Raw genomic sequence first — 26,889 nt, 5'->3', positions numbered from 1 at the left:
ACATCAACCAATTTATCATTGCAGCAATCAATAACGCATGGATGCATCGATAAATGATACAAATCAACTCGAGAACTTGGTACATGTCCCTCATGCAAAGCATGTACTCGTATAATAACTTCTTCAAGATCATCTTTGTACTCAATCTGCACCTTGAATGGGCAATCATATTTTAAAAAAATTCTCAATCTAGGTATTTGAGAGTCCTTTTAAGCTACAGTACCATTGCAATGGCATACATATTCCATTATCATCTTGGATGGACCATGCTTTTTGGTCAAATGAAGCATGCCCACTCTAACTTTGTGTTCGACCATTATCTCTTAAAGCTCGCCCTCCACAAAGATCTAACTGACACGAGCTCCAAGATAGGTGTTCTTTTTTCCACCCATTTGCTAGCAAGTAGAAAGGAACCATTAAAGTCATAAGACTTTGTAGACACCTTGCAAGTACAAGAATTGATGAGTTATTTTACATAAGAAAGACGAATTCCATGCTTCCTCATATTGGTATACCACTTGGATTTGATAGAGTTGATTATCACGTTGACACCTTCATGAGAATCTGTAATCCTATTTATATGGTTTGCAAGGATGATGCTCTTCCGATCCTCCAAACATGCAATATGCAATGATGGTTCTGATTTCAAGGCCAATACCTGTCCAACATCATTTTTATTAGTGTAAATACTTTCTTTGATCCTTCTCCACTTCTTCAAGTCACGTAACTCTCTTTCGTTGTGTTGTTTGAGTATCTCCAATGTGATGGCCTTTTCCCCGTTCGGATCATGTACCATCAAGCTATAGCTCTCTATATTGAGGTGAAAACAGTTTCAACCAACCTTGAAATTCTGGTTGGTCAAGTTTACATTTGTTGGCTGGGGTTTACATTTGATGCTAGGTTTTCTTTTGGTCTAAGGCTATCCACGACAAGATTTTTGGGACTCCACACCGCTCCATTTTAATATGGATGTGAACTCAACAAAAATTTTAACCATCCCAACGAGTTCGTTGGAGCCCACGAAACACGTGGAGATTAAAAGCTGGTAGCCAACCTGCTTTATAAGTGGTTGGGTTTACTCGGTCTATAACGTGGGTTCACTCTTTGAAGAAGTATTGGTGAAGATCACTTCCTCCCATAACCGTGGATCCTAACTTCCCCATCAAAGACACTATGTGCGAGATAGTATTTGAGGCCCAAGTGCCTGACGCTATTCTTACTAGGCGCTCCACGCCTAGACTTGACCCGGTGCTTCGCGCCGGGGCAGGCGCGATTTTTGCCAGGGTGTGGCACCCGCCCTTGCGTTCTCTTTTTTTTTTGTGGGGGAGGTGGGGGCTACCACGTGGCACCCGCCCCCCACCTCTCCTTAACTAATAGTATAGATTTTTATCCTTCGAAATTTTGCAATATCTTTGTCAATTGTATACCCTTTGCATTCGTTTCATCATCGTCATCGTCAACAGATTAATGGCAGCAGCCTTGACGCGGGCTCTTGCATGGCCCTGGAGCTCTCGCCATCTCCAGCAGCAGCGGCAGCAGCAACATGACAAGTCGCAGGACCCCCGCACCTTGCCTTTCAGTGAAGCCAGAGAGTCCAGTCTTCTCTCGCTCTCTGGTTTGGAGACCAAACCCTAAATTAGGTGTTCACGAGATTAGGTGTGTCTGCTTCTGGTTGCTTATGTCGCCCCCTCTTCTGGTGCAGTTAAAGATGTAAGTGATCCACAGCGAGAGCCAGTTTGGCTGCCAGCTGCCCCCTCCATACCGAGGCCAAGAGCATCATACAATGCTGCTTCGCTTGCATACCTCGGCGACTGTATTTATGAGGTGATTCTTTAGCGTTTTTGTTGATCGAAGGAACTCTATACCAAAAGCAGCTAAAATCCGCCCCACTCTGATCAATCACACCTCTAATTTCCTCAAGTGGTTTGTGAAGGTTTGCAGCTGTACGTGCGGTGCCATTTTCTAACTCCACCACAAAGCATTGATAAGTTTAACAGTCTTGTCACGAGTCTAGTCTGCTGCGAAGCACAGGTACCGAATGAGAATGTCCTGAACGACTGGAATGAAAAACGCGACACAAATTTAGTACAACTAACTTCAGTATGATGATGTTTGCAGGATGCATTTCTAAAGCAGCTGTTGAAGGATGACTTCCTTTCAGAAGAGGAGAGGTTTGTCTCTCGTTGATTTCCTCCTTCAATGTGGGGTGCGAGGAAATGAGATACTTAAAAGGCTGGGAGATTGTCCTTACTCATTCCTTCCAATACATTTTGGTCATACTGACTATATTGTATGTGAACACAGACAAGTGGTTAGGTGGGGAAAGAATGTTCAAACCAATCACAAGCGGGCTACAAAACGTGCAGGAACTGCTGTATACTGTGGTGCTTCATCTCTAGAAACATTGGTAAGTCAGATTGTGGAAATGATATACTTTAGTATTCCATTCTATGAATTAGAATGAATGTTTTGCCAAACCTAGAGCGTAGCTTGTTTCATCACTTGTTTTTTTGATGGTGTTTGTTTGACGTTTGAGTTACCGGTTGTGGTTCTAGATGTATGTGAATTGCACACTTCCCCTCATTTACCCATTCTCACATGGTATCACATGGCTAGAATCTGATTCTTGTGCTGCTTGCTGCTGTTTACTGACTGATATCAGTTCTGCAACTGCTGTGTTTACTCCTGCCAGGAGTTGTTCTACTTTGTGTTTTTCTGTTCCAGCCCTTCATTTCACATAGAGCAGCATGTTTGACTGGTGGGTGAGCTCAAGCTGGGCTGGACGATCTGTTCTTCCTGCCCATGAATGCTGGTAATTCCCTGTTATGGCTGCTGCAACTGTCAACAAGGCTGGTGCTGCGATCACCTGCTATTTTCACACTTGCTGGACCTTGCGGTTGGGCTGAACCTGCTTTTGATTGTGATATACCGGTGTTTTTACTGACCTAATTTTCTTTTGTTAAGATTTGGTCACCTCTAGCGTTGGAAGATCAGAGTGAGAGCATAAAGCTGTGTGCACAAGATAGGGAGAGAGCTCAAGTACAAGAAGGAAATCTTACTTAGTAAGTTGCTCAAGTACAACTAAGGTACACTCTCTCTACTCTTGAGAGTGACCTCGAGGTTGTTTATATAGCCTCATTGTGGGCTAGGGTTAGGGTTTCCTTTGCCCTTCAGTTCATTCACACCTCACGTTCCCTCATGCACCCTTGCTTACTCAGGGTTCCCATGCTATAATTCTAACACCCCCCAATGCCAAGGTGGCATTGCATTACATAGCATATAAATGGTTCCCTCTCTCAACGAATCAATGGGATGCCTTTATAAAATAGGCTACAAGGGTGTTTATGGAAAGATGATACAATGGATACTAAAAAATTCAGTCATCAAGTGCTTTGGAGACATAGTTGGCTCCCGATTCTTTGGGTATTTCAGGAGAGTTTGGACATTTACTAGTGATACTCCTTGTTTGTTTACATTTGTTGCACTTCATCTTGTTGGGATATTTTTTCTAGCAGTTGCTGACAATATGTTTTTTTAAATTGCAAAAAAAACATTTAGTATTCATAGTATAGACTAAGAGGTAGATGCTGAGCTAGTGTTGCCTTCCTTTTTATTTCTTTTCTCCTTATCCAAACAAGATTGAATGACACCTTCAAGTGTAGAGTTTGGTATATTTGTTAGGGTAGTAACAAGAGTTGAAAAGACTTTCCTTACGGCTTTCAAAAGTATTGTAGTGACATCTTCTTCAGCAAAATCAGAGCCTGGATTGAAGCTAATTGAGCTATCAGATCCTTCATGTGGGAAATGAATTTTCCCAGGTCTTCTTCTTGCTTGTATTCCAAGCTGAAGAACTCTATTTTGAGGAAGATTTTGGAAATTTTTTCTCTTGTACTATACAACTTTTTGAGCCTATGCTACTTCTCCTTTGCACTTGCAAGTTGATCAATATGGTGAATTAATGATTCATCCATGTGCAACATTATTATGGCTTGGGCTCTTTCATTATCTTCTATATCCATAGGATTGGATGGATCAATGGCTTTGGTTGCTTTGATGAAGGGCCAATATACATTCTCCATCATTTTATATTTCACTAACACTTGCCATGGTGGAAGTCTCTCCCATCAAACTTGTGGATTTGAGGCTTTACATCAACATAGGCGATGATAGGAAGGTCTTATTGATTGTACAAGGCAATGATAGTATCTAATCCTTTACAAGGCATGCAATAAAAGAGGAAGTAATTAAAACGATGTTTTAATCCGAGTGGGTAGTAGGCTGAAAGTAATTGATATGTACTCAAACAAATAAGATTACATGAAGAGAAGGAAATGGTTTATATGTTTATATTTGACACATAGCCTTATAATGATCAAGAGTTAGATGATGAGAGTTAAGCATTTAGGAGATAAGCTTAAGATGAAAAAACCTAATCTCGTGAAGACAAAATATCTTCCACAACTGATTTAAACCAAGATACATGGTTTTGGTTGCTTTGATGAAGGGCCAATATACATTCTCCATTATTTTATATTTCACTAACACTTGCCACGGTGGAAGTCTCTCCCATCAAACTTGTGGATTTGAGGCTTTACATTAACATAGGCGATGATAGGAAGGTCTTATTGATTGTACAAGGCAATGATAGTATCTAATCCTTTACAAGGCATGCAATAAAGGAGGAAGTAATTAAAACAATGTTTTAATCCGAGTGGGTAGTACGCTGAAAGTAATTGATGTGTACTCAGACAAATAAGATTACATGAAGAGAAGGAAATGGTTTATATGTTTATATTTGACACATAGCCTTATAATGATCAATAGTTAGATGATGAGAGTTAAGCATTTAAGAGATATGCTTAAGATGAAATAACCTAATCTCGTGACGACAGAATATCTTCCACAATTGATTTAAACCAAGATTATGACTGAGAAATGAAGCATCAGTGCGTACAAGCACTCATCTCAAATTTATGCCTAACTTGAGATGTGAAATGTCGGCCTTTTGATGGACTTCTTGATGTCCATTAAGTGTCTCTAGCCCAAAGAGAGGGCTTTTAAGTCTACAATAAACTCCAGAGAAGATTAATCAGTGATTAGAATAATTGTTAGTGACTTCTCGGATGATTAAGGTTGGAATGAGAAAGCTTGAAGCTTGTTGGATATGGTTGCCACTAGCAAAACCCATAGTTAGGGTTTTGCTTTGTATGAGCAGCTGAGAAGGAATTTCAAGAAACCCTTTTAGGATTGGATAGCCCACTTGGGGAGCTAACAAAGCCCCATGGTGGCACACATGATTGCGTCCCTTGCAGCTTGCGGCAACTCTTTAAACTCCATGCTATCCAAAATTGCGTCATTTTTGGAGAAATGGCAATGCTGAGCTCATGTGTGCCCAATGTTGACCCTTGATGCACCACACTGTTGTGCCTTGAGGTGGGAAGAAAGTTCCTTGAAGAAACCTTGTTGAGATATTGTCTCCTTTCCTCTCCCTAGGTGCTCCATTTGCTGGTGGTTAAAATTAGCTATGGTGGAGAAGAAGATCAAACGAGTAGAATGAGGTCTTCTTGTGCACTTAGGTCAGGATGGAGTTAGGGAAAGTGCAGTTGATTAGAGATGGCTTTGATACCATGTTGGAAGATCTGAGTGAGAGCATAAAGCTATGTGTATAAGAGGGAGAGAGAGTTCAAGTACAAGAGTGAGGTGCCTCGGCGCAAGCTCGACCCGATGGATGCCATGTGGGAGATGATGAAGGACTTGCTGGCTACCATGCTACCCAAGACGTTGGGAAAGGCTCAAGTTGGGACCGACAATGATGGGGATAATCACCGAAGATGCAGAAAGAAGGAAAAGAAGGATCGAAATGATTCCTCATCGGATGAGATGGGAAAATACAAGCCTCAAGCACCAGAAAAGTACAAAGAAGAAAGAGACTCAGTGAGTTTGAATAGATGGATACGTGAAGTGGATGGCTACATGAAACTACTCAAGGTCTCGAGCAAGAGGAAAGGATTAGTAGTGGCCCAGCTATTGGAGGGTGATGCCTTGAAGTGGTTGATGTATGAAGAAGAACAGTATGGCAGAAAACTCTCATGGGAAGAGTTACAGAGAAATATGAAAGAGTACTTTGTGCCAAAGAATGAGCCATTTAAAGTCAGAGATGAATGGAGAAATCTATGACAGAATGTTGGAAGGATGAGGGACTACGTGAAAAAGTACATATCTCTGATGCTGCAGCTCCCAGACATGGATGCGACAACCAAACTGCATGGTTTTCTATATGGAATGCAACCCTGGGCTCGAAGGGAAATGGAGAAACAAGAGCTAGGAAGTGTGATGGAGGCTATGACCATGGCTGAAATACTCCGAGACTATGAGGGAAGACAAGGAGGGGCGGGTCGTGGTACCTCTCTAGGAGGCAATACCGCTCCTGTAAACTCAACATGGGAAAATAGACAGAGCCAAGGATCTTTTCAAAGCAATGCAATGTTTGTGCAATGCTCGGGAGTACATTCGACAATAGTTTTGGGTAGTTGTGAGGTTTGGGTAGGTGGATTGAAGCACATGAGGTGGAGGTAGAATTGAGTTTTTTGCAATAGTTTATTATTATTTTATTGTATTTTCTTCAGTCAGCGTGTTTGTGCAATAGTTTGCTAGTTTTAATTGGGCAACCTGATCGAATTACTGTATTATTTCTAGCATTTTTAGGATGGTCTGCCCTTGGCCACATAGACTTCTGTATTTAGTATTCTTTGCAATCTTCAACTTTCCTCTCTCTCTCTCTCTCTCTCTCTCTCCCCCCTTTTATTCACTTGTTTCTTTCAATCCGATCATACGCTTTTGTATTCGCTGCACTTTGACATGGTAACAAAACAACGTTGAAAGGTTGATCGATTGTGGGCAGATTTGAAGAGCAGGTTTCAATGCGACACCAAGGCTCTCCCCTAGTCTCATTAGTGGATTATGGTGCTTTCCACTACATGACCCCTTTTCTAGATGACACTGCTCATATTTGTTTGATAAATGGGTACATTATGATTGGTGAAAATTCTTTAGATTTGATGCATGCTAATGGTGATATGTAGCTGATTTCGGATGGTCATGGCAATGCCCACAGTTTAGAGGTTCTCTATGTTCTAGGCTAGGGCTATCATCTCCTTTCGGTGAGTAAGATTTGTGAACTTAGCCTCACAGTTGTGTTTGATAGGGATTCCTTTTGGGTTTTTGATGGAAAGACCAAATGGGTGTTTTGCTAGGGGTTGTGGGCACCAAGAGAATGGTAGCGACAAGATGCATTTCTTGAATGGTGACTTAAAGGAGGAGATCTATATAGAGTAGCCTCTTGACTTTTCTACCTTAGATGGTGAGGTATACAAGTTGAAGAAGGCCCTCTATGGCCTCAAATAGGTTCCTCATGCTTGGAATTATAAGATAGGCTCATTTCTTCGAGATAGGTTGGGGTATCAAAGATCTACCTCCGATCCAAATTTGTATGTCTACATGTCGGTTGGAGGGCATGCAGTGTTTGTGCTTTATGTGGATGATCTCATTTTGATACATGACTATGCCCAGATGGTCAAGCAGACTAAGGAAGCACTCCATGTAAAGTTTGACATGACTGGTGTAGGGCTTCATTTCTTCTTAGGTCATGAGATATGGCAAATTGAGTGGGGGATCCTTGTCTCCCAACAACATTTTGTGCAGGAGCTCGACCACCTTTGAGATGTAGGAGTGTTGGACCATTTCTACTCCCACGGATCCGAATTGGAAGGCTACGGCCCATATAGAGTCACCAACAATGGATGCTTTGTTCTACTGACAATTGATTGGATTGTTGATTTGGCTTTTGAATGCTAGGATTGATTCGTGCTTTTCGTTTGTTCGCTTGCAGTTTTTATGAGTGAACTTAAGATGGTTCAGTGGCTAGTGGCCTTATGGATATTGTAGTTCTTGAGGGGAGCCTTGATCTAGGGCAGCAAGCAACAACCTATTGTTGTCTTTTCATCTACAAAGGCTGAGTACTGGGTGGCTTGTTTTACCACTTGTGAGACAGTTTGGCTTTAGAGGTGGTTGGAGGAGCTTGGCTATTCATAAACACGGGCTACTACACTTGTATGTGACAATGAGAGTTGCATAGCCTTGGCATGGAATCTTGTATTTCATGCTAGGAGGAAGTGCATAGAGATGCAATATCACTTTATTGGTAAAAAGATATTGGATGGGAACATTAACAGAGAGAATTGCAAGATTGAAGATAATCTAGTAGATTTGTTCACCAAGGTACTTTCTTAGGCCATTTTTCATTAGCATTCCAGATCTTTTAGCCTCATGCTGCGTCCAAGATCTGAGAGGGGTGTTAAAGATTTGGGCACAAGGATGGCATATGCAGTTTTGGGTAGCATCATATTGTACAAGAGCTGGTCAGGCATCAGTTTTGGGGAATTGCCAGGTTTGGGCATGCAAGGTAGACAATTTTACCACCTAGCACGTTGCATTTTCGCAGCAATTTATTTACATGTATTTTATTCAGTCGGCCTATTTATGCAGCAATCAGCCAGTTTTGATAGGCCAATCTATTCAAATTATTGTATTATTTCTAGCCTATTTAGATTGGCTTGCCTCTGGTCACACATGCTTAAGTTTTCATGCAAATTAAGAGGGATTTGTGCCTTGCTGTACTCACACAGCCCTTGTATATATGTGCCTTTAGTATTAAGCATTCATTCTCCACAAGCTTTCGCTTTCTACTCTCTCCTTTCTCTTTGTGTTCACTTCTTTCTTTGAGTCTAGTCATACACTTTTGCATTCGTGGCACTCTAATATCTTTACACTTGTGCTTTACTTTTTCAGCTTATGAGAGGGTCTTATGTGTTGATTGTTGTGCTTCATCACTACACTACACTTCACTTCACTATTGTGCCAATCTTTGATTTTTTTGACTAGTGTTTGATTGAATCATGCTTTGGAACTAATAAACTCTTGATTGATTTGGCTATTTGACCACAAGTGCCAGTTAACAAACTGTGTAGAAATGAAAATTGTATCCCGAACTTGTGTCTGGAGGATTGACTTAGAGGTGCTAAGCGGGAAAGTGTGTCATACGCCTTGAAACACCTTTCCACTCGCGCATTAACAGATACATTTTTACCCTTGAAAGGGAATCTAAACTTATTTTGATTTCAATCAATGGTTGGATCTATTTTTCTATGCCAAGGTATTCTTAATATAACATCACAATGACCAAGATTTCTCGTGACAAAACTCTCATGATCTATATAATCTCCTATCTCAATTTGTAGTTTCCCAAGAATGAGAGTCACTTCAGACTCTATTCCTTGAAAAGCAACACTCGCCATTTCTGGTGTTCTAAACCTCTCCTTTGATAGATGCAGAGCTTCGATAATCCGAGGATGGATATAATGATATGTAGCCCTTGTATCAAAATGAATGAGAATATGTTAATTAACAATCTTATCCCAGAACATAAAAAGCTTCCTTTTCTCTGATAAAGTTTTAATCTGTTGCAAGGGTTTCTTAGGTACAACATTTGCTTGAGGTGTCTTTTGGGGTTGGTGTCACAAAGACGTGAAAATTTGATGCTTTGCTTATGCTTAATTGACATTTGATTAAAGGATTAATCAAATGTGCAATTAAAAGATGCACATGTGTTGCACATGTGAGGTGCAAGCTACTTTTTCACAGTTGAAGGCCGAAGGACCTTGTGAAAAAGATGGGTGTCAAAGGCAAAAGTTGTAACAAGTTACATTTGTTAGATTCTAGGTGAATTTTGGTGTCAGTTTGCCCCTAGTGTCAGTGGTGACACCAGGGACTAGGCATTAATTAATGGATTAATGCTTGTCCAAGGGTCAATTAATGCATGGGACCACTTTGGGTTGCAAATGGCCTAGCCAATTAATTTTTGGATGGGCAAGGCCAATTTTCTGGGCGTGGATTAAGGGTTGAATTAATTAATTCTGAAAATTAATGAAATGGCTGGAAATTGCTGAAAATGGATTAAGAAAGCTGCCACTTGGCAAAACTTTCCCATGCAAGTGGGGGAAAGGCTAAATAGGGCTGAAGGGAGATGGGATTTTTTTTTTTTTTTTTTTTTTGGAGTTGTTGGAAAGAGGTGTTGGACTGCTGCTGCCAGCTTTTGGGGCCATTTTCCAGCCATTGGAGACCATTTTGGTGATGGAGATTGCATATTCTTGACCTTGGGAAGTTGTCAATTGCTGCTAATGCACTTTCTCTTGAAGATCACAGTCTCTGATACTCCTATTGTTGTTGGTGCATCCGTTTGGGGTTGGTATAGCAGGGCAGCAGCTGATTTTGATCAGTTCTTCGCGACAAATCTCTGAATTTTCTCTCTACAGCATTCTCTCATCTCCTTCAGCCTATGCATAGCCATTCTCAGCAATTCTTAGCCATTCGGAGGAGATCTCAGCCATTTTTGGTGGGCTGATCTGTAATTTCTACAGTAAACCCTAATTTACAGCAGAAATTAGGGTTTAGCAGCCACCTTGGGATCCGTGCCAAAGATTGAAGGCTCAAGGGATTGATATCAGCAGTTGATAATTGAAGATTATCAAGGGATTTTAGGAGCCAGCCCATCCCAAATTGATTTGGGGCAGCATTTGGCCAGCCAAGAGTCGAATTGGAGAAGAAGTCTTGGGTGAATCAAGGGGCAAATGACCCAAAAGGCTTGCTGGTAATTTATGACAGCAAGAGCAATTGGTTAGTAGGAGGAGATTGAAGAATCTCGAGTTGTACTCTTTCCAATTGAATGAAAGCTAAAGAAATACCGTAAGGGGCACCAATTTTGGGGCCAACAGGGTGTCTACTGTCCAAGAATGTTATGGTAAAGTGTGTATTTCATTTTATGTGCATTTATTTATTGCTGTATTTAATTCTTAAATCGGGTTATCACCACCCATTCCAAGAAGGAAGGCCGGTTTCAGTTGGTTTTGTTGAGAGTCATCTCCTGCCACGTCAGCAGTGCCATGTGGTTGCAGTCGGACAGTCCAACTACAGTTGGTTGCTGACCTGGCCATTTTGGGCATTTTCTCAGGCATTTGTTTCAGCCTTTTTAAGGCTGAGTTTCTAGTAGACTTTCACACTTGTATTTGACAGATTTCAGCTTGCTGGTGACGGTGACAGTACTCAGTGCTGACGGAGATCGAGGTCCTCAAGGTGGAGACATACGCAGATATTCTCTTTGCACCCGTGTATAATCCTGCATCCTTATATAACATTCTTCACTGCAAATTTTCTGCGTTTCACAGTCTCTTTCTCTCTCTCTCTCTCTCTCTCTTCTCTCCTCTCTCTGTTCACTCTGTCACGGTCATTCGCTTCCGGATTGCTTCAATTTGACATGGTATCAAAGCATTGAAGGATTGAGCTAGGGTGGACATATCTGAAGAGGAGTTTTCAAGGCGACACAAGATTGCATTTTCAGTGTTCAAGTGCGAGCAGGTGGGTTGCTATCAGAACAAGGCTGAGGCAAGCGTGGGCGTGCGAGAAAAGAGAAGATTTGTTGAAGCTGCTGTTGTTTTCTGCTGTTAGAGAAGAAATAAGATTGCGTTTTTGGCCTTCGAGTGCAGATTTTACCTTTTCATCACCTCTTGGTGGTTGAAAAAGGTTCGGGACACGGAGACAAGAGCCCTAGTAGACTGCGTTTTCATAGTCAAAGGGGGTTTCTTTTGCGTTTTGCAAGCATTGCAGGTGAAAATGTGTATAGAGGCTGACGTGGAGTTCCAGATGATCATGGACTTACCAACTCTTTCATTAGATCAAAAGCTTGATGGCGACAATTACCGCATAGAGTATCTTCGGAAGGCGTTGGGAGGATCGCTTATTCGAGGTTTGTCGGACACACAGTGTTATTCAGCAGTCATGTGTTTCCTGCATTCGTGGGAAGCAGCATAGGGATGCGATTTTCAACAAAGGTGGTCTACTTCCCCTATGGAGCTTGTATCTACAGATCTTTGTGACCTGATAAGGAATGAGTCCTTGAAGGGGAGCTTGTACTTCATATTGATTGTAGATGATTATAGTAGGATGACATGAGTGTACTTTTTGATACTGAAGTCCGAGACTTTCTCCCACTTCAAGGATTGGCTTCTCTCTTCGAGGAGAACTGATCGGGCCAGAGATTGAAGACTTTGGGATCAGACAAGGGTGGTGAATTTGTTTCTAATGAGTTTGCTCGTTTTTGTGTAAATAGAGACATTCACTAGGAGTTTGCTAATACAAACACTACTCAAGAGAATGGCATTTTGGAGTGGAAGAACTGAAGTGTGATTGAGACGGCACGCACCATGATGAAGCACCAATAGACACCTAAGTTTCTGTAGGCCGAGGCAGTGGCTACGACAATCCGCATCCTCAATCGATCCCCCACTTCGGCCATTGACAGGATGATACCTTTAGCGGCTTACTTTGGGACGCGGTCGTTGTTGGCTACAGCTCCCAATCCCAAGGTTATCGCTTGTATGATCCCGTAAAGCAGGATATCTACACGAGCCGAGATGTGTGGTTTGTGGAAGTTCTGGCCACAGAGAGGGGTGAGGAGCACCCCGTACTTGGAGATCCAAGGGAGAGTTGGACTCTCGAGATAGTTCCTTTAGAGCCAGAGTCTCTTGATGGAGATTCTTCTTCAGATTCCAAGTCTTCTCCTCCACCGGCTATTGTAGTGGATGTACCCGAGTCTTCAGTAGATGGGAAGCGCGGAGGAGAGATCTGCCCTCCTCCTCGTTGGGCCCATTACACACTCTATGAGTATCGAGGGGGTTCCTGAGGAGTGGAAACCGCAGGATGGACTGCGGAGGACACGGAGTCACCAAACACATTCTACGGAGCTTGTTTGCTCTAACTACTGTTTGATGTCCCGTGTTATGTAGGATAGAGAGCCTTCATCAATGAAGGAGGCTTTACAGTCAGATCATTGGTAGAAGGCAATGGAAGCTGAGTTGGAGGCTATTGAGCGGAATGGCACTTGGTTTCTTGTGTCTCATCCCTCTCGTAAGAAGGTGATTGGTGTCAAATGCTTCTTTAAGACCAAGTACCATAGTGATGGCTCGTTGGACAAATACAAGGCTCGCCTTGTTGCTAAAGGTTTTGCACATCGCCCAGGTGTTGACTTCCATGATACTTTTGCCCCTACAACTCACATGGCGACTATTCGTACTGTTCTTGCCTTGGTTGGTTATAGGAGATGGTCTGTTTTTCAGTTGGATGTGAAGTTGGCCTTCTTGAATGGTGATTTGAAGGAGGAGATCCATGTAGAGCAGCCTCCTGGCTTTGGTTCCTCAGATGGGAAGATTTACAAGTTAAAGAAGGCCTTGTATGGCTTGAAGCAGGCTCCGCGTGCTTGGAATGAGAAGATTGATTCGTTCCTCCAGAGGCCAAGTTGGGATATTGACGCTCTAGGGCCGATCCGCAGCTTTATGTGCACACTTTTGAAGGTGGTCGTGTGCTGTTTGTTTTGTATGTTGATGACTTGATTGTTGCAGGTGATTATACCCAGAAGGTCGAAGAGACGAAGACAACTCTACATTAAAAGTTCGAGATGAGGGATTCAGGACTTCTCCATTTCTTTTTGGGCCATGAGATTTATTAGTCTCAGAGGGGGATTTTCATATGTCAGCAGAGATATGTACAGGAGCTCATGGTGTTTTTTGAGGTGGAGGATTGTCGGTCCATTTTCACTCCTATGGATTCGAACTGGAAGGCCACTTCCCACGCAACTTCTCCTTTGGTGGATGCTACTCGCTACCGTCAAGCGATTGGATCATTGATTTGGTTTGTCAACACACGGGTTGATCTATGCTTTGCTGTAGGTTTCTTGGCTAGGTTCATGAGTGCACCTCAACAGGTGCATTGGCAGGTGGTTGCACAGAGGATACTTCGATTTCTGAGGGGGACCTCCGACCTCGGGATTTTCTATCCATCAAGTACATGTGATTTTGCTCTTGTTCTTGCAGGTTGGAGTGATTCAGATTGGGCTGGTGATGTGGATCAACGGCGTTCTACTACAGATTATTGTTTTACCTTGATTGCTGGTGCTATCTCTTGGAGTAGTAAGGAGCAGCCCACGGTAGCCCTATCTTCGATTGAGGCAGAGTATTGGGTTGTGTCTTCTACCACATGTGAGACTGTGTGGCTTCGGCGGTTGTTGGAGAAGCTTGGCTGCCCCTAGACTCATTCTACTATCGTGCGGTGCGATAATGAGAGTTGCATTGCCTTGGTACGGAATCCCGTATTCAATGCTTGGACGTAGCACATAGAGTTCTAGTATCACTTCATCAGGGAGAAGCTTTTAGATGCGACCATTGATGTGGAGTACTTTAAGACTGAAGACAATTTTGTAGATTTGTTTACAAAGGCACTTCCCTAGGTTTTACTTCATCGACATTCGAGATCCCTACATCTGTTGCCTTGTCCAGGATCTAAGAGGGGGTGTTGAGAGTCATCTCCTGCCATGTTAGTAGTGCCACATGGCAGTTTTGCCACGTGGCTACAGTCGGACAATCCGACTATAATCAGCTGCATAAAATGGAGCTGACTTGGTTGTTTCAAGCATTTTCTCAGACATTCTTTTCAGCCTTTTTAAGGCTGAGTTTCCAGCAGATCATATCAACAGGTTGGAGGACATGAGGGATGAGCTTGCGTCCCTTGGCACGATGATCTCTTCCGAGGATATGGCCATGATTCTTTTGACTCAATTGCCATCTCCCTGTTTTGATGTCTTCTACACCAGCTTTCTTACATTGAGGACCTGTGAGAAGCTTCTTTGGGAGGAGCTTGCCTCGCTTGTTTTGGAGCATGATGGGCGGCCAAAGAGGCGGCCAGTGGATCCACCTCCACTAAAGCTTTTGTTGCAGGTTCGGGAGGGGAGACATAGAAGAAAGGGAAGCCATAGGTTAAAAGACATGAGAGTTCTTTAGGTTCTGACTTCGACTTGGAGAAGCCTAAATGCCCATACTGTGGGAAGAAGACACATCCATAGGAGAAATGTTGGAAGAAGTACCCTCACCTTTGTCCGTGAAGGATGGAGCTAAAACATCGGAGTCTTCTACCTCTACTCCAGTGGTTGCCCATGAGTCAGTGTTCCTTCATATTATTGACTTGGAGGAGCCTTCTTCAGTGGTTGCCTCATCTTTTGAGAGGCCTTGGCTGGTTGATAGTGGAGCTTCTAGTCATATGACTCCATGAGGTGATTTGTTGCAGGATCTATGCCCTTCTAAGGGTGGTATTGGCACTTTGCCTTTATTTCCCGACCGTACGTTGAGCTCCCTTTCCCAGGCTCTTTATGTTCCGGACTTGGGGGTTTTCTACTCCTCTCAGTCTATGGCCTTACTAGGCTTGGTACCCGGGTTGTCTTCACCAAGCAAGCCGTTTGTATTGAGGATTCTTCTATAGGGGCTGTTATCGCGACATGTTGGCAGGAGAGCAGGCTTTACAGGCTCCATTCCCCTTCTCTTATGTAGGGTTTTTCGAGGCAGTTGTCCATTGCTACACCCGTTCCCGCTTGTGCACCCTATTTTCCACAGGTTCCTTCCCATCCCCCATTCTCTCCTCCAGTGGTTTCCTTGTACCCCCCATCCCTTTTAGAGGGGGATGATCTCGGTGATGCTGTTGTGGGTTTCTTGGCCCCTAGTGTTTCGAAGGGGGTTTTTTAGGATCTTGAGGATTGGCATTTCTTTTGCCATCCTAGGATGCGTTTCTTCCTTGGCTTTTTGCCATATCTAGGATTTGAGAGAGGGTGTTAGCAGTCATGTTTGTCATGCCTTGTCGTCTCCTGCTTGTGAGCCTCAGTCCGAGTCAGACGAGTACTTTAGGAGCTTTGACTTGTCTATCACTTGTTTTGACGGAGGAGGTAGCTCATTGTAGAGCACTCAGTTTATTGCATTTGAGTGCATTTTCTTCTATAGTCGGGATTTTATGTGCATTTCTCGGGGCAGTTTTTGTATTCTCCAACCTGTCTCACTTGCTAGACATTGTCCATCATTTTCGGGATTTTTTTGAGCATTCGTGGCATTTTTACCAGCATTAAATGTTGGTTGGACATTTTTGGCCTTAAATTTCAGGTCGGCCAATTTTTGGGGTTTTTGGCTATTTATAGCCATTTTCCACTTGGCAATCAGTTGGATTATCATCTTCCCTCCTTTCTTGGCAGGTGCACACTTCGACTCCATCATCTTCTTCCCTCTTCGGTGCTGCTGTTATCATCAGCCTGATCTGGTGCCCTCACTGACGCTCCAGGCTGCATGCAGGGATTGATTAGTCCATAGCTTTGTATTCAGCATTCATTTCAGTCAGTGCAGTATTTCTTCCTTCATTTTTTGCTTCTTTTCTCTCTCTCTCTCTCTCTCTCTCTCTCTCTCTGTGTTCGTATTTCTTCCATTGCGCACTCACAAATGTGAGACCTTTCATAGACTTAATTGCATCAATAACATTGATACATTTTACATTGAGATAGGTCTTCGTAGTTGTAATACCATTCGTCTCAAGAGTCTTCTTGGTAAGGAAATCTTCAAAGACATTCGCTTCAGCCCGTGCTTTAGCTTTTCTCTCCATGTTGAATTTTTGGATCGGCTTCCAGCTCCTTGATATTTGTATCTTCTCATAGTCAAAGAAACATACAAATACAAAGTATTAGGAGCGTTCCGGTTGTTCACCAAAATTCTTCTCTTTGCCTCTTAACATGGTGAGAAAGTTGGGCCCAAAGATTGTCGCTCAGAAAAGTTCTTACAAAGGAGTCCTTAGTCTGATACCAATGTAAGTGCTGGTCAAAACGTGAGAATGACAATACTTTGAACTTAACCAACTCGATCAATAATCACCATGAAAATGCCAGAGAGAGCATAGTAGCTAAGAAACGCGTTTCTTTGACTTTGAAACTTACGAAATGTTTCTTAAAGTATGAAACGTTTCTGAGGGTAAAAAACGTGGGTGTTTTTAACTTTTTTTTATTTTTTTAGTAAGTTGGAACCCAAAACATGGCTTTTTTGACAAAAACTAATGGGCAATGTTAGACATGATGATGATGATGTGTAATGACTCATCAGGGCTCAAGATTTTGGATGAGAGATTGATTTTTGTGTGATTTTATTTAGTTATTGGACTTTGTCAATCTAGTATCTATTCTTGTCTTGAGATTTGAATATTATATGACTTTAGTCTCATTTATAAGTTATTTGTGATATATTACGATTCATTCTTGATTTTAACATTTTGTCAGTTTGTTTTGAAATGAGAATCATGATGTTGCAACTTGACTCAGTCCATATTATAGATAGGCTATTTACATGTTAATTTCAATTTTCTTTGTATGATATATATGAATCATAATGTTTGAGTTCTAAATCATAGTACGGCTTGTCCAAAGACTAACTTTGACATAAGTGAGAAGTCAATAATGGATAATGGATATGTAACGTATAATGTATTATTCTCAATTGACTCTATTATCACTCAAGCTCAATTATCCATTCTTTGTTTAAGAGAGAGTTCCATAGAGGTTTAGAACCTCTTTTCCTAATTAAAACTATTAAAAATCCCTATATAAAAAAACCCGCGTTTCTTATTTTACCCTCTCTTGGAGCTTATTCCAAATGAAGAGAGAGATCTATATATATAGGTGTGCGGCTTGGATGCTCTAAAGTGGAAAGTAGAGGTTATAAATGACAAGTGTTTGTTGAAAATGACAACTGTAGGGACATTTGTCTTTGTAAAATGACACATGTTCTATTTTAGATGCCACATGTCACTTCTCTAAAGAAAGATGCTTCCAAGCCTTCTACTCAAAATCTCTCAAATGGTTAAGAATTTGAGATAGCTGCTAAAGACCAAATTATTCCTTGCGAAATTGTGGAGCCTTTATTGCGAACAAAATTTCCATTTGAGCAACTTGCAAAAATAGTAACCTCCTAAATTTTAGGAGTCGCCAAATTTAGATTTTAGAGAGCTTCATTATATAGGTTCATCGATTCATGGTTTGTTTCTTTGATCAAGAGGTAGAGATAGAGATGATTGTGGCAGAGAGGAAAATAGTTTGTACTCATGCCAGTTTCCACGTTAGGTGATTAGTCCTTTGTGGAGCTTCCATCCTTCTTGCAAAAGCCATTAGATTGATGTTTCGAATCTAAAGGGGAAAACTTAATTTTACCTTCAATTTTTTATTGAGCTCAATACATGAGGATGAGATTGTATTTAGCTGGTGAGATCTCTCATGGCTTATAAACTCCATGGTAGTTCGAAGACTCTCTAGCCACGTCGGATAGAGAAGCTAGCTGTGAAGCCCACTTTGTTACGTGTCTCGATGTGCTAGACTCAGGAGCATCATGATGATGTGGTGAAGATATGTTCAAAGTCATCTTGCTCTTTTGTTATTTTTTCTTCTTGTGAAGAGCTTTCAATTCAAAGACCGAGGTTTTGTAGAAGAGAACCTTGCTTTGATACCATGAGAAGAAATACTCTTAACTCAGAAACATAAATGAAAGTGTACAACAAAGCATAAACTCAAAAGAACACAGTTAGGGTTACCAGAGACAATGAACATAGGGGAAATTTGAATGAATGACTAAATATTGAATATACAATTCCAAGGTAGGACCAATACGTACGTATGGATTCTTACCATACAGTATGTACAGTATATATACGGATTATTAAAAATGCGATTATTAAAAAAAAAAAATTGAGGTCCCAAACAAGTTGTACCTTTTCAATTTCTTCATATATTTTAGTTTGGTGTTTTTATTTATGTATGCTCTATTAGGAGCCATCTTGACTTGACATTGGTCACCTTTGTGGGTTGTTCCTTGTTAGTAGTTGTACGTTGTTTGATGCAGTGTTATGTTTTGCCTCTTTATCATGTAGACTTCCCCAATGTTAGTTTGATAGTCTCGAATTTCAGTTTACATTATTCAATGTTATGTACGTGTTAAATGTTTAATGCTTAAAGCTTTCAATTGTCATGGTCATAACTAGGGAATTTGTATATAATGCAATAGTTGTTTAGTAATTGGTTAGTTTCCTCAATGTTAGTTTGATAGTTTCGAATTTTAGTTTTCACTATTCAGTGTTATGTACGTATTAAATGTTTAATGCTTAAAGCTTTCAATTGTCATGGTCGTAAGTAGGGAATTTGTATATAATGCGATAATTGTTTGGTAATTGGTCAGTGAATCTCTAGTTGATGATGTGCGTTGTGTGTAGTAATGTCTCTCCAAGTAGTTTGGATAATATGCATAATGTACGGTGGGAAATGCCCTAAAATGTCCTCTTGGTAATTATTTTTCTTACAAAGGTACGTATTTTTATGTACCCAAGAAATTTATCCATACGGAATGACATATAGCACGTATTTATATGTATTGTACATTACATATGGAACCACCTTGTACAATGCTCATGCAGCAAACAAATCGTGTAGGAATGAAAATTGTACCTCAAACTCTCATCTCTTGAGGATGGAGGCACAAACATCAAGTTGAGGGAGATAGAGGTTGGAATTAGGTGCCCGATGGTAGTAGATAACAAGGGGAAGCTCTCATTGAGATGTCCCCAATGAATGGGGTGTAGGAAGTAGAGATATGGCTCTTGAAACTTGCAAAAAATGAGATCGGATTGAATGGAGGGCAGCATACCTATTTATAGAACGTTTCAGGACCTTGGTACTATGCATTGTTTTAAAACTCTCTCGAACCACGCACCATTTTAGGCTTTTTATTAATAAGCATTTTTGGGATTGTTCAAGTGGCTAATTCAGCATGTAATGCTTATGTTAGCTCAACATGTATCTCTTGTGAACCCTTTGTCCATTTTATCTTCATTTACTTTAACGACAACCCCTTGTACTAACACTAATGATAAGCTCAAAGAGTTTGACTACTCTACTTGGAGTGCTATTATGAAGGTATGGTTTGTAGATAAGCGATTGTGGTATATTGTCTCGGGATTGACTCCTTGTGCTCTGTGACATTTTTTGTTACTGTTTGGTTCAGTTGAGAGTTTGAGAAAGTAGTCCTTGATTGAGGCTTAGATTATGTTATGGCATACTCCACTCTTCTTTGATGTATCTTGAAGGAAGTCCTATTGGCGGTCACCTTGTGTGAGACATCTCTTGAGGTGTGGACAAGGCCTTTGCCAGATGTACAAGGCTCCATTATCTCTGGAGCACGAGTCCATACTCAGGTTGCAAGAGAGATTGCGGTCTCAAACTAGCCTTTTGTGGCTACAAAGAGGGTGACTAGAAGAAGAGGAAAGTGCTACTTTTGTGGCAGGAAGGGACATCTTTGGAAGGATTGCAAGAAACTAGTCGCTTTATGGAAGAAGGAAAACTTGACAGAAGGTCAAGGACGGCTTTGACTATTTATTGTACTTGGAATTCAACTCCGATTTTGGTTGTGTGGTGAGGGTGTGGTGACTTAGAGGTTTGTCTTCTAGCCCTAGTGATGCTGCCACTCCTCACAAGTTCTTGGGTTAAACAGGGAGTGTGGTAAGGGGGCTTGCCCTAGCCTTATCCATATCTAGGTGCTGTGAACCTTGAGCATGGGATTTTGCATGCATCGACAAAGTCAATCACTTCAAAGTCCGAAGTTGGTGTGCCTTCAGGTCCATGATAGGGTGGTTCAACAACGAGCTCGTGATTGCTGCTAGTTTGTTCTCACATGGGGGATCCCTTTGGTGAGATGGCTGAAGGTCGGGAATCGATTGTCATGTTGTGCTTTTTGCTTGTAGTTTTCATAAATGCTGCTTTTGGGGTCCTAAAACGGTATGGTTATTATTGGTTGTTTTTGCTTTAAGGAAACACCTTTTGGCCCTTATATATTTTTTGCTTCAAGGAAACACCTTTTGGCCCTTATATATTTTTTGCTTCAAGGAAACACCTTTTTGCTTCCACAATAACGGGTTATATTTTTTTTCCTGCTTGTTGTCTATTGTGTGCACTTCTTTTGCTGTGCTGCTACACCAGCCTTAGGAGTGCTGTACTTGCTCCACAAGCCTTTGCTAACTCTTTGCCAGCCTTAAGGCTGCAAACTCTCCCTTCCTGAGGTAAGCTTTCTATAATCTTGCAAGTTGCAAGTCTATGTGCAATTGTGAACACATCTTGTGTTTTTGAACTAGCCATGTCCACTACCTTAGAATTGTTGAGTTACTCGAATATGGTAAGCACTTCTCTCATCTATATTCTACATCTCTGTGTGTGTGTGCGTGTGCGCGCGCACTCTCGCACATGCATGACACACACATACACCCATATACGTATAGACATCATTATCTATGTCATATTATGTGCATATTCCCCAGCTCTGTTCCCACAAAGATTTTCTATGTATATATTCCCAAACTCTCTTTCTACAAAGATTTCAATGGAACTCTGAAACTTTGTTTTTCTTGTTCTTGAAACGCTTGGAAACTATGTTTCTGCTGAGCTGTTTGTGACAAACAACGAAATTTGGCTATTTCCACTTTCTATGGTGAGGGCAACATGGAATGGGTGGAATATGCCCTAGGAACTTTGGAAGCTGTTTCGGAACATGGACAATGGAAAACACATTCCTATCAGATGAAACGTTCCGGTTCATATTTTTTGCAAGGTTCTGTTAGCAAAGTATTTGTCAGCTCGTGTGTGAGTCTGAGCTTGATCTGGGCTGGGCATTTTTATTAGGTATTTTAGGTATTTTTCTGGTGTGGCATTTTATGCCATTGGGGCATTTTATGCACCAGTCGGCCAGCATTAATGCTGTCCGACCAGCATTATTGCTCCCCACTTTTTCAGCCTATTTATACTCAGTGCTCCTCCTCAGTCAGTATCATCATCATCTTCACCATCTGCAGACTCTGTGGAGAGAGGAGCCAGAGCCAGAGCCAGTGCCAGTGCCCACGCAGCCAGTGACTCACTGTTGTATGCGACTGTCTCGTGTTCAGATATATGGATTCCATTTCCCGTGCATACATCTGAGTTCTCATCTGTAGTTCTCATCTGTATCGTGTTCTTTTCTTTTCTCTTTTTGTCTTGTGTTTCAGCAGTTTATTTCAGCACATGTTTATGCTTCCACCGCTGCTCCACTTCTAACATGGTATCAGTTTTCAGGATGTGTGTTTCTGCTATGTTTTATTGCTGATTTCAAGACTGTTTTCCCCTTTTCTGCTCAGGCGGCTGCTGCTCCATACAGGCGACCTATTTGACCTGCGTTTTCTGCAGTTTTGCCATGGCCCATCGCTTGCTGCCTACGCACCCTCTACTACCTGCGTTTTTCATCTGCAGCTGCTGGCGACAGTTTTCTACCTATTTTTCTACAGTTTATAGCCTGCGTTTTTGCTGATTCAGCATCTTTCGTGGCTGGTTGACTGTTAATTCAGGCCGTTTTTGCTGTTTTTGGCAGTTTTTGACCGATTTTTTGCCTTTCTGCAGCAGCTTTTGTCTTCTATTGATCAGATTTTGGATTATATTGCATGTGAACTCTCATTTTCTGCAGTCTGTGCTTGTGTTTTGGCTGTTTTTCCTCTCTAAATTCCATCTCTTCTCTACTTCTCTTCTTATCCTCTCCATATGGCTCCTCCGTGCACTTCCACTGATGATAAGTTACATGGACCTGATTATCTCACATGGAGTGCTGTCATGAAAGCTTGGTTTGTGCAGAAGCGGTTATGGTACATCGTCTGTGGAGCTATTGCTCAACCTCTCCGTCCTTTTCCTCTTCCTGAAGACTTTGATGAGGACAACCATGAGGAAGCGGTGCTCACATGGGACTCGGACGATGCCCGTGCTTACTCGGCGTTGCTTCGGTGTATTTCTAAAGCGGTCTTACCGGCGGTTACCTCCTGTAGGACATCTCCTGAAGTATGGCAGAAGTTGCAGCAGATGTACGAGGCACCTTCCACCATGCGGGCCGTCACACTTTATGGCCAGCTCCAGCAGATGAAGTTTGAGCCGAAAGATACTATTCAGTCTTTTCTTCTTCGTGTTACGCAGGTACAGGACCAACTTCGGCACATGCAATTTGCTCTTCCCGAGGCGCATCTCGTCGGGACGGTCCTCTACAAGCTCCCCCCGGAGTTTGATGGAGTGGCCAATGCTTTGCGGGCGCAGGCATCATCGACTCCTGTCAGTTTTACACATATGACCTCGATGCTTCTTGAGCATGAGACATCCTTGAGATTACAGGGGCGGCTTCCGGCACATTATGGAGGCGAGGCTTATGTAGCTTCAGAGAGGGGGTAACGGGAAGAAGAAGTCGAAGGCCCAGTGTTACCACTGTGGCAAGAATGGATATTTGCGGAAGGACTGCAAGACGTTAGCGGCTTCCAGGAAGGAGCAGAAGACGAAGCGGGATGTTGACTCTACCGATGAGTCCTCTCCTTCATCAGATTCCGACTCAGATTCTCCGACCAAGGTGAAGTCCAAGGCGCGGAAGGGATCCTCTTCTTCGGATCGCGGGAAGGGCTTGGTGGCCCCTTCCTCGGCTGCTTTCTAGTGGTGGTGATGAGGTCATCCCTCACGACTCTCTTGTGCTAGAGAGGGAGTGTGAGCGGGTGTTCAGATGAGCCGCCGAGCCTCCTCTATACTTTTATACAGGTGCACAGGTTCCAAAGAGGGCCGTCCCTGATGCATCGACTTCAGTCTGGCGGAATCAAATCCTGGAGCTGGGATTGACATCCAGGTTCATACTGAGCTGGTTATCTGACAGCGAGCGGGAGACTTTCGTCTGGAGCTCACATGAGGGGACACTTTGGCGGTCTGGCCAAAGGCGGGAATCCATGGTCACCTATGTTCAGGGGCATTTTTGACAGGATGGTCTTGTATGCTACTGCGAGATATTGGTAATGGACACAAAGACCTGCTATGATCTTCTCTAGTTTCAGGTGTTTGGTACGATCGACATCGACATCAGGTTCTCTCCGAGGCACCTTGGTGGTGGCTTGATCACCCACTGCTTGGGTATCCATGGTTCTACTTGGTGGTTCTATGTTGTATAGTTTCTGATCCCTTTTTCTTGTACTATTGTATTGTATCAGATCATCCATGATCTGAGAGGGTGTTAGCAGAGTATTTGTAAGCTCATGTGTGAGTTTGAGCTTGATCTGGGCTGGGCATTTTTATTAGGTATTTTAGGTATTTTTCTGGTGTGGCATTTTATGCCATTGGGGCATTTTATGCACCAGTCGGCCAGAATTAATGCTGTCCGACCAGCATTATTGCTCCCCACTTTTTCAGCCTATTTATACTCAGTGCTCCTCCTCAATCAGTATCATCATCATCTTCACCATTTGCAGACTCTGTGGAGAGAGGAGCCAAAGCCAGTGCCAGTGCCCACGCAGCCAGTGACTCACTGTTGTATGCGACTGTCTCGTGTTCAGATATATGGATTCCATTTCCCGTGCATACATCTGAGTTCTCATCTGTATCGTGTTCTTTTCTTTTCTCTTTTTGTCTTGTGTTTCAGCAGTTTATTTCAGCACATGTTTATGCTTCCACAGCTGCTCCACTTCTGACAGGTTCCACATTTGCCGTGTTCCCCAGCCAAGGAATGTTAATGGGAATGTGGTGTTCCTGGTGGGGCATTTTGTGGCTGTTTAGTGGGAGTCTGTCTTTCTTTGTTGCAGCCTGCCTGTCCAGCAACCTGCCGTCATCTCTAGACCATGATCACGTTTTTTGCCAGGTTCCACAGTTGCAACATTCCCCGGCCAGAAATGCTGATGGGAACATGGTATACCTGGCAGGGCACTTTGCGGTTGATTTGCAGGAGTCTTTGTGTTCATCTTTGTCTCTGCTTGCTGCAGCCTGCCTATCCAGTGCCGTGCCCTGCCATCATCTCTAGACTCTCTAACACTCTCACATGACATGACCCTCTCTCAAAAAAAAAAGCTCTCTAGACTGGACCTTTCCTCACGACTCTTATGATGTCCCTGGTGGGGCACTTTGCGGTTGATTTGCAGGAGTCTGAGTCTGAGTCTTTGTCTCTGCTTGTTGCAGCCTGCCTGTCCAGCGCCTTGCCATCGTCTCTAGACTCTCTCTAACACTCATATGACACAACCCTCTCTCAACTCTACTGAGTGCCATCAAGAAGTCAACCAAGAGGATCCTTAAGCATGCAATTGAAGTCTTTAGATTGTGGATGTGTTCTTGTGTCCTTCATATCATACTGTTCGAAAATGTTTTGCAAGTTGAATGGAGTGATTTCCCATCTGATTGTCCTCATCTTGTGAGATGCTGCTTCTTCCAGCTCCCTCTGTCTTGAATGCCGTTGCTGTGAAATCTGCTGCCTCACCTTTACTAAGCTCGAGAATATTGTTAATGCTGATTCAGAACTTCCTTTTAGGTAGCCTCTAATTTGGTTTAGTCCCATTATTGAAGGTTGCTGGAATGGTTGATTGTTTATGATAGTAATGGTTTAGTCTTTCATTGATCCATTAGGATGATTTCATTGATCCATTAGGATGCATGCGATAATTTTAAAAGCATGTATCCTTGGTATGCAGATTGGATATCTGTATCTGACAAATCCTGTTCGGCTGGAAGCTGTAATGAGGCAACTTGGACTTTACAACTGGAACAGCAGTGTAGTCAGGGATGAGCTGGTGTTGAAAGTGAAATGATGGTGCTGAAGGTTTAATCTTGCGTAACTTGCAATGGCTTTAATTGCATTATCTAACTGACAGTGAGTGAAGTGCCCGAGCATGTAGAAAGATATAGCAGCTAATATGTAAGTTGCAACTTCCTTTTTCTTCATTGCATTTTGTTCCTTTGATAGTTCATACTGTGGAACATTAAGGAGTTGATTCGATACTGTTAGCAATGACACATTATTTCGGACTTGTCTTCCGGAGCTATCAGATTACAGAGTATGTTGTTTGACTCTAAATAACAGAGTTGCATGCTTTTTGTTTGGAGTGGTTATTTGACTTGTCATGGCCCAACACAAATAATGTAATCTGAAATTTTAATCAAGTTGGTCTCTGTTCCAGAGCGTGTTATTACACTTTTAGGATTGTAACTTTTGTTTGCACATGACTTGGATGTGGTCGTGTGCATGTAGACAACGAAAGCCGGATGATTTCTTTGCCATTGTATGCTGTATGCCCCAAATTGCATATGTATTTCTGGGGTTATCCATGTAATACAACCAGAAAGACTACTAGATGATGAAAGAGTAGATATCATTTGCCATCAATTGATAGTTTTGATAGGTAGGATATTGCAGGTTCTTTTACTTGGATGCATTTTCTTATTTTTCAGAGGATTGTCCTGTTTGTTTAGGAAGTGCAGCTATGCTGAATCCATGCATATATCTCCATCTAGTGCGAAGGCATTCACTTGTCCAGTTTTCAACACGGGTAAGCTGTTTTTGATTTGGGGGATGGACCAACTTCAGAGCATACACTCGTTTCTCATGGAACTGTATGCTAACTTAAGTGAGGACCTACCTCTCTAAGAACAGGTCTGGACAAGTATATGACTTGGCTAGGTGATGCCAATGGATGCAAGAAACTTGTGTCATTCTAATGTAGCAAAACAATAAGGGGTATTTATTTTGAGCAAGCAATTGCTGCTTACTCTACCACCTTCACTGTTTAGTTTGTTGGAGTACAAGATACAGGTGGTGGAAGATTAGTGAAAATAAGGGGTGTTAACACCTACTTCATACCCACAGCCTGCAAGTCTTGTTGCGGCTTTGTTTTGGAGGATTATAATTAGCACACTTCAGGTATTCCTTTTTTTCACAAAATTCTGTTAGGCCACTTTCAAAGCTTCTCCTTCATTTACCAAGGATTACTAACCAATGCCATTCGAGACACGCTAATTGTGATGATATTGGTTAGACTTGATTGAGTACTCTAATTCTCATTGTTTCTTTCCATTGCAAGTAAAAATTGTGAGCC

At 42.2% G+C, this 26,889-nt stretch overlaps 1 protein-coding gene across 1 annotated transcript; it reads left to right on the top strand.

The window, feature by feature from the left end:
* The first annotated feature begins 1,409 nt into the window (after window positions 1-1,409).
* On the top strand, window positions 1,410-25,840 carry LOC148013272 (uncharacterized). Its single transcript, XM_087667820.1, has 6 exons — window positions 1,410-1,615; window positions 1,703-1,824; window positions 1,942-2,031; window positions 2,119-2,171; window positions 2,305-2,407; window positions 25,489-25,840. Exons 1-6 carry the CDS (start codon window positions 1,468-1,470, stop codon window positions 25,603-25,605), a joined length of 633 nt encoding a protein of 210 aa, XP_087523946.1. The 5' UTR covers window positions 1,410-1,467; the 3' UTR covers window positions 25,606-25,840.
* Window positions 25,841-26,889: the final 1,049 nt, after the last annotated feature.

This window comes from Lygodium microphyllum, chromosome 26 (assembly GCF_053477565.2).
Source record: "Lygodium microphyllum isolate KBCC chromosome 26, Lygodium_microphyllum_v1.1.10, whole genome shotgun sequence".
Taxonomy (NCBI): Eukaryota; Viridiplantae; Streptophyta; class Polypodiopsida; order Schizaeales; family Lygodiaceae; genus Lygodium; species Lygodium microphyllum.
Note: the sequence above shows the minus strand (reverse complement) of the source record. Positions and strands in the feature narration are given on the sequence as shown.

Excerpts from the sequence above, each read along its gene's own strand:
- LOC148013272 (XM_087667820.1), top strand. The coding sequence starts at position 1,468 with ATGGCAGCAGCCTTGACGCGGGCTCTTGCATGGCCCTGGAGCTCTCGC. Across the intron at positions 1,825-1,941 it reads TCGGCGACTGTATTTATGAG|CTGTACGTGCGGTGCCATTT; the intron begins GTGATTCTTTAG and ends GAAGGTTTGCAG. Across the intron at positions 2,172-2,304 it reads TTCCTTTCAGAAGAGGAGAG|ACAAGTGGTTAGGTGGGGAA; the intron begins GTTTGTCTCTCG and ends ATGTGAACACAG.